At 28.8% G+C, this 8272-nt stretch overlaps 1 protein-coding gene across 1 annotated transcript; it reads right to left on the reverse strand.

Annotated features, from left to right (window-relative positions):
- Nucleotides 1-3284: 3284 nt before the first annotated feature.
- LOC131603008 (V-type proton ATPase subunit F) lies at nt 3285-7096 on the reverse strand. The gene is made up of 5 exons (XM_058875242.1): nt 6959-7096; nt 6432-6503; nt 4901-4982; nt 4281-4363; nt 3285-3706 (listed from the first exon to the last, which is right to left on the reverse strand). Exons 2-5 carry the CDS (start codon nt 6492-6494, stop codon nt 3542-3544), a joined length of 393 nt encoding a protein of 130 aa, XP_058731225.1. The 5' UTR covers nt 6495-6503; nt 6959-7096; the 3' UTR covers nt 3285-3541.
- Nucleotides 7097-8272: the final 1176 nt, after the last annotated feature.

The raw sequence follows: 8272 nt of genomic DNA on the forward strand, positions 1-8272 counted from the left end.
ATTATTTTTATTCATTACTCATAAATTATATCAAATTTATAATATGTGAATTAATTAATATGCTAAAATTAATTTTTGGGATTTTTTTAGATTTTTTTTGTTGTTTCGGAGATGCATCTCCGAATTAGTCAAAATCCCAATTTTTGGGATTTTTTCGGAAATGCACTTCTGAAATCTGGAAAAATTTAGAAAAAAAAATATTTCGAAAATGCATTTCCGAAGCGAGGTAAAATGGGATTTTCGCAGGGGGTGACCCCCATAGGGAGGTTGGTAAAGAAGTTTTCAAAAATATTTGGATCATAAATACATTTTTCCTAGATAATAGATTTTTTTTATATACAAAAATTATTTTTGTTTAGGTGTTATTTACAAAAATATTTGGATTAATATCAAATTTTTATATATAAAAATATTTAGATCAATAATAGATTTTTTTGCCTATTCCATTTTTGAATAAAAAATATTTGGATCATAAATAATATTTTTCGTATATAAAAATATTTAGATCAATAATAAATTTTTTTTCCCGTATACAAACTTTATTTTTGTTTAGGTATCATTTACAAAAATATTTGGATCAATAGTAAATTTCGTATATAAAAATATCTAGATCAATAGTTTCCCGTATATCATTTTTGATTAAAAAAATATTTGGATCATAAATATCATTTTTCGTAAATAATAGATTTTTTCCGTATACAAATATTATTTTTATTTAGATATCATGTACAAAAATATTTGGATCAATATTAAATTTTCTTATATAAAAATATTTAAATCAATAATAGATTTTCTGAATAAATTTATCTCGTATATCATTTTTGACTAAAAAAATATTTTGATTATAAATATTATTTTTCGTATATAAAAAAATATATAACAATAATAGTTTTTTTTGTGGAAGTGATGAAAGAGAAAAAAAATAGAGAATGAAGAGAGATTTGATAAATTTGATAAAGTATAAGAGTTATATTATTTTAATAATAAAATTAAGAACTTTATGGTGCAAACACAAAAAAATCACAATTTTAATGTGGTGGCAAAAAATCAAATAAATGTATTTTTGACTTAAACATTTTAAACTTAAACTATTTAACAAGAGTATCAACTCAAATAAAGGGTTAAGTATGTTTTTGGTTCCTATAAATATCTTTTATTTTTAGTTTCTATTAAAAAAATGACATATTTTAGTCCCTATAAAATTTTTATGCTTGCAATTTTAGTCCCTGCTATTTTTTTAAATTTTGAAAACTGTTTAATTATCCTTAAAATTTTAAACTTTTGAATAATTTTTTTCATACGTGTTTAGAATATAAAATATTTTTTATATCAAATTATAGACTTTTTTCTAATTGGAAGATTGAAATATGAATTTTTTTAATTTCAAAAAATAATGATAAAAATAATGCAAATTTCAACTTAGAAATCAAATTTTGAATTTTTTTTCCTCGAGGAACTTTTTATAACGTTCTAAACATGTCTGTAAAATAATCATTCAAAAATACCCATCAATTTAATAGTAGGGAATAAAACTACATGCATAATAATTTTATGGCGATCAAAATATGTCATTTATTTAATTAAGGATTAAAAATGAAATTTGAAATATTTATAAAAACCAAAAACATAATTAACCTTCAAATAAATTATAGGAGAGATGAGGATAATTATTAGGATATATAAGTTTTCCTTTAATTTCATATTTAAGGTAATGGAATTTTATTCCAAAGAGAAAAAAAACTAGATCTTCATCGGAAATCCAAAAATCAAAAGCTGCCATCATGTGATGCAGGGTGTTCGCGGTGCAGTTTGGTTCGGTTTTGAGCATAAAAGTCATCCTAATCGCGAGATAAAAATGCATGCGGTTCGGTTTGGTTCGGTTAATTTTTAAAAACTCATCCAAACCAAACCAAACCAATGCGGTTAGGATCGGTTCGGTGGGCTGCGGTTTACGCCATAAAATAAAAATGTACTGAAATAAAAAAAAGGAAAATAATTCATTCTTCTATACATTTAGTACATATATTACAGTACCATTAAAAAAAAGTTTTTCATACTAATTACACCAAAATAATTCATTCTTCCATACACGTATTTTACACCAAAATTACTACCATATAAGTGTATCATGTATTGTACAGTACCATACTATGTATTTTACATATACTACATACTAAATTACTAATATAACTTCAGTTATTCATACTACATACTATATATAGTTTTTCATACTAATAAACTACATACTAACTAATAAACTACATACTACATATACAAGTATCAGATAATTTCTGTTCTAAACATTACAACTTCAGGACTAAATATTATCAGCACTACATATATACCAAATGCTTCTCTAGAATGAGTGAGAGAGAAATCAGAGAATGAAGTTGAAATGTTGAATAGGAAGGAAGAATGAAGGAATAGTGAGTCACGTGACGTGAGTGTACAATATTGCAATTGGATTAGAAATATAGTAAATTAATTATAGAAATTCAAAAGTTTAGTTAAATATGCGGTTCGGTTCGGTTTGATTCGGTTTTGTGAAATGAAAACCGCAAATCGAACCGAACCGTGCGGTTCGACCCAAAAATCATCCAAACCAAATGCGGTTTTTGCGGTTTTTGGTTTGGATTGGTTCGGTTTGCGGTTTTTCTTTTGGATTGGTTCGGATACGATCACCCCAGGATGCAGGAGTCACAATTCGCATGGTGTTGAAAGATGATTTTCTTTGTCGCTGCTGCAAAGCAGCCTCTCTACCATTGATATGCCATCAAGCAACACCCTACAGTCAGTCGGCCTTCCTACTTCATGGCCATGGCATCATCGTGGGTTGAGCACTAGGTAACCTATTCCATATCAAGATCAACACTCCATATCAAACTTTCATGAGAAGTTTCGGGAGGAAAACAGTGACATAGTACTTTAGTTTTACATTATTTTTTTCAGTTTAAATCTCAATTGTTGATTAAATTCAATGGCTGTAAATAGATGTACAAAGAGAGTTGTAGATAAGTACAATCAAAGGAGTTTGAGTGAATTTTTAGCTGTTGTAGACAGAATTACTTCTCTTTTGAGGAGTCGAGGCTCTAGTTTTTCATTGTATGACCTTAGACACTTCTCTGTGTTTAATATTCTTACACCATTCTTGTTGCTGGTATTCCAGTAGAAGACAGTAAAAGATTGGTGTTTGTTTGAAGAGAACTAGACCACATTAGATGAAAACAAAGCATTTTGCAGCATTAAAGAATTACTATACCTTAACTACGGCATAACATACCGTCTTCAAACAGATGGTTGAAACTTGAAATTACTCAAAATTAAGTAGCAATGACATAAGTGCATATATTTGCTAATATTTCATCAGAAGCAACAATAAACCAGCTCATCTTGAAGATCTATGACAGGATTTTAAATTATAACCGAACAGTATAAATTATTCAAGCTACTTAGAACTCATGAATTTCAAGAGAAGATTATTGACCATAATGTACAAAGAAAAGCAACAAACACCCAAAAAGCTCCAACACCAAAGGATGATTCAGCGTCTATCAGATGCCACTGATTCATTAGAGAAGAGATACTTCACTCGTGAGAGAACTGAATCATGGGTGGGATCATAAGGATGGTCTTTTGAAGGGATTTCAAGTATTGCAGGAACAGGCTTGTTATAACTATCAACCAAAAACCTTATCATATTTGCAACCTGTACAGTCAAAGAAATTATAAGATATTTGAATTAATAAATAACCCAAGAAAGTAAAAGTCAAATAAGCAAGGTTTCCCAAATATGAACTGGTTTCCCAAATAGTTTTTAAGCCCCAGGTAGGAAGGATAATCACAATGGCTGAATGAGCTAAAAAGACTGATTCAAGTATCCGAACTAATAACTAGACCAAATGTTTGAAACCGTATAACTTGTCAACATTTAAATCCAAAGGATGACTGTCGAAAGAGTGCCAGTTTTATGAGTGATTCCCACTGGTACTGTCACATTGGTCTGTCGAATAAAATATCTAGTTATCAAGCATAATTCATTAACCTCGTATAAGTTTTGAAACCTTTCACAATAGATGACTCCAATAGTGTCGATTACCAAACAGGAGATGTGATCAGCTGTAGTAGGTAAGGATAACAATAAAGTTTTTGAAAGTAATAAGCTGATGTTTCAGGCCCTAGGAAGTAGGAACTAACAGTAGCAGATAATATAGTGTTTTACTTAATTAAGAAGCAAAAACAAAACAGCCTTAGACATTTTATGGCCATGAAATATGACTTACGAATTGGCTAATCAGCACAATAGCAATATCCTCCCGAGATGTGAACTCTTTGAATGCGTCCTCGATTTGTTTGACAGTTGTTTCTGAAGATCAAAATCATGAGATGAAACAAAAACTTAAAATCAAATCAATTTGATTTTAACCGACAGAAATTAGCAGCATTTTTTTCAAAACCTGACACACTATCGAGAGTAAAAAAAATGATGATATCTTATCAATCTGTAGTGAGTAATCCAAGTACTGCCCGAGGTTCAAGTACCATTGTAAAAAAAATAATTCATGCCAAAATAAGCATGCTATGAAATTTTTTGGTGAGTGTCTAAGCTATAAAATGTAATAAGGATAAGGTTTATGGAAATCATTCCGGACATTTCTATGCATCCCACATAGGAGGAGCACACCCCCATGATTATTTATGATGTCTTCAATAGAAAACAATAACTCTTTATAAAACATAAACATGTATTTTTTATTGGGTATCTACCATAACCTGAAAATTAGTTGAACAGGCAGGGAGTCTCTTCATGAACATGACTTACAAATTAACAAGAAAAATTGTATGGTGGAATTTGATACTAGCTTTCATAAGGAGTGGTGAGTAATATAGTTTAGTGACTTACTTGAGTCCACAATAAGGTAATTTGTCTTCCTACGTATGTCAACATTTCCCACTCCAGCCAAAAGAAACCCAACTATGGTATCCTGCGTAAGATAAAATAAGAAAATTTAATCATTTAAATCATAATGAATACCAATTCCAAAAAACTAAATCTAAAATGGAATGGGGAAATGATCTGGGCAATAATGGATATGGAATATAAAAAACACAAACTCAAATATAATATGTTATTAGTTCGTTTCAGATTAATTGGGGCAAACTGTAATGTTTAATTTCTGACTAAACTAAATCTGATTTTAGTTATAAAGATTAGAAAACCTTGAATGTCAACATATTATTACTTTCAGTTTTCAACCATAGGGATATTTTAATACACTGCTGCTAAGATTATACAGTCAAGTACTCATGTCTAACACTCCAACTGTCATTATATGAATTTTTGGCTTTTTTATTTTCTTATTTCAGGGTTCCATTTATATTAGTCATTGGCTGGATCCGACTAAGGGTAATTGGACCTGCAGCTTAGGACTACGTGTTAAAAATCATAGGGTAATTATACTCCTATTACATTGACAAATTTGGTTATCAAAATAACAAATATCAGCTTGAGTGATATGGAAGTAAGTTGCTACTTGACTGTTTGTGATGCAATCAAACTCAATGTATGATATCCAGGGGCCCTAACCCCTAAGGATGATATCTGGCTGGTTTTCTTCTTTTCCTATGATTTCTATACCCCTTTCTTCAATTTTATCTGTGACAAATTTAACTTCTTGGGATGAGCATGGTCTCACAACTTCCTCTATTATTCAAATCCTATTAATTTTTGCTAGAATCTATATAACTCTTAATTAAAAACAAAATCAGTGGCTTTTTGCAGCATCTAAAATGTTGTCAATCTGACTCCTTAATCCATCTTATGGCTCAGAGTCTCTTCCTCGAGAACCTATCAATTCACTTATTTTCTAACCCCTTAAATTTGAACCATCTGAGAAACCCAAAACCTAACCTATTAAATCCCAAGCCTTCTAGTTCTATTCACCAGGAACATGAACATTTACAAACATTTATTTCTTAATCATTTTGTGGTAATGCATAATCACTTGTATGCTGAAAGCAAAGTAGATCTTTAAAACATCACAAACTTCTCTAGCAGAGGATCTATATTAACCACGATGATTTCAAAGCTAAACCCGACTCAACTTTCATGCAACCTAGTCATCACATCATCTGTGCTAACGTTCTTTTAGACACATGATCATGACTTATATTACACAAAACACATATATTCCCAAAACAAACAACAAGTAAATAAAGTAAACCAGAATAGTTCAACAAAGCATACTCTATTTCGCAAGTCGCACATCAAACAGAGCTAATGAATTACAAATATTGAAGTTAGCCACATCAATAATTATTCCAACCTTCACAAGCTAAAGATTTAAAACATGATACTGCTGAGGAAAATAAAAAAAATGCACGCAATATGAACATGTGTGTATATATATATACAACAATAGCCACACTCTTACCTCGTCTGCAATCATGGCAATGAGTGATGAATTGTTGGTAGGAATTTGAGCTCTGTTGGCCATTTGGTATGACTGAAAAACACAAACAAACAAGAGATACAGTAAAAGACAGAGACAATGAATAATGTCGATCATCGATAAAATGCATACTATCTCTTCAGTACTATGAATCAATTCAGCATCTCATTGAAATTGGGGGTGAATTTCAACAAAAGTTTTTTTCATACAAAATCGTAATCCAGAGTAAAATTGAGTACAAAATAATCACAGATCTTATAACCGTTCAATGCGACAGATTAAAATTATGATCCCTTACTCATCATTGATCCAAATCGGAAAAAAACGCGAAAAAATACTAAGATCCATAGATTGTGAATTGAAACAACTTGATCGAAAATTAAAGTGAAGATCTAAATGAATTACATGTTGAAAATCTTCAAATCGAGATCGACGTGAACAGTGTAAGCATCAAAAAAACTAAATCGAAAAATTCAGAACTCAGAAAAGAAAGGATTAATAGAACGCACCAGATGGGAAGAACGGCGAGGGCGGGGCGTGACGGAGCAAGGGAGGTGGAACTCGGTCTGTTAATCCTTCACGCACGTATAGTAATCTCACGCACCTTTCCACTCTTATCTTTTTCTTTACTTTTGTTTTTATTTATTTTGAGCTTTGACTATATTTATTTTTCAAGTATTTTTTAAAATAAAATATCATTATTATTATTATTATTATTATTATTATTATTATTATTATTATTATTATTATTATTATTATTATTATTATATAATTATATAATATGAAAAAAAATATGCACGGACAATGAAAAATATTTTTACACGGTCAATTAATAGTTTTTCAAATGGCAGAATAATATACTTTTATCGAATGACATTATTACACTTTTGCACTGTATATCAATTAAACTCGTTTAATATTTCACTCGTAACAAAAGGGAAAATCCATTTATATATCAAATTGTTTTAAATTAGAAAATAATTGTAAGTTGTAATATATCGAATTGTTTTAAATTAAAAAATAATTATAATTTGTAATATAATAATAATTGAATTTAGAGTTAAAAGGTAGTGCACTGATAGTGTAAAATAGTTTTACACTGTCATCCAATAAAAAATCATAAATGTTCCATGTTATTAATTTTTTTTTAAATAAAAAAGTGGTTTAATTAGATACATGAATGGTGATTGGTTGACAGTGTAAAAATATTTTACACTGTCAGTGCATCACCCCTTTTCTCTTGAATTTAAAGGTAGTGCAAACCGTGGAAACCAATATTAAACCTACAATTATCAAAAAATTTATATTTTTCATGATATATTAGTATATTAAAATTAAAAATGTGTTTTAATTGGATACATGTCTTTTATTAATTGTCAATATAAAAATATTTTACTTTGTCAACGCATTTTTTTCTTCCAATAACTATTTTTTAATGATTTTTTTATATAATATTCATAAAAAATATACATATTAAAATTTATATTAAAGACTTTCATTAATCTAATTCAGTTAATAGTTCTATTGAAATATCAAAATCGACCTTCTAATACTTTACAGTGTATATTCAATGTCATGTTATATTTTAATATTATTTTACTTTAAAATAAAATTTTAAATTTATGTATGCTAAAAATATTAGTACACAACAGTTTGTTTTTTTTTTTTCATAGTTTATTATTGATGGACAACTTAAAATATATTTTGTTAAAACTACTATTGTTATTTTATGGTTTCTAGATGTCTTTTAATTGTGTATTAAAAAAAGGTTTTTAATTGGTCAATAAAATCAATTATATTAAAATATAGAAAATATTAAGTGT

Source organism: Vicia villosa, linkage group LG5 (assembly GCF_029867415.1).
Source record: "Vicia villosa cultivar HV-30 ecotype Madison, WI linkage group LG5, Vvil1.0, whole genome shotgun sequence".
Taxonomy (NCBI): domain Eukaryota; kingdom Viridiplantae; phylum Streptophyta; class Magnoliopsida; order Fabales; family Fabaceae; genus Vicia; species Vicia villosa.

Coding starts and splice junctions, on each gene's coding strand:
- LOC131603008 (XM_058875242.1), bottom strand. CDS start 6,494: ATGGCCAACAGAGCTCAAATTCCTACCAACAATTCATCACTCATTGCC. Junction 4,983..6,431: donor TTGCCATGATTGCAGACGAG/GTAAGAGTGTGG, acceptor TATCTTACGCAG/GATACCATAGTTGGGTTTCT. Junction 4,364..4,900: donor TTACCTTATTGTGGACTCAA/GTAAGTCACTAA, acceptor TTTGATCTTCAG/AAACAACTGTCAAACAAATC.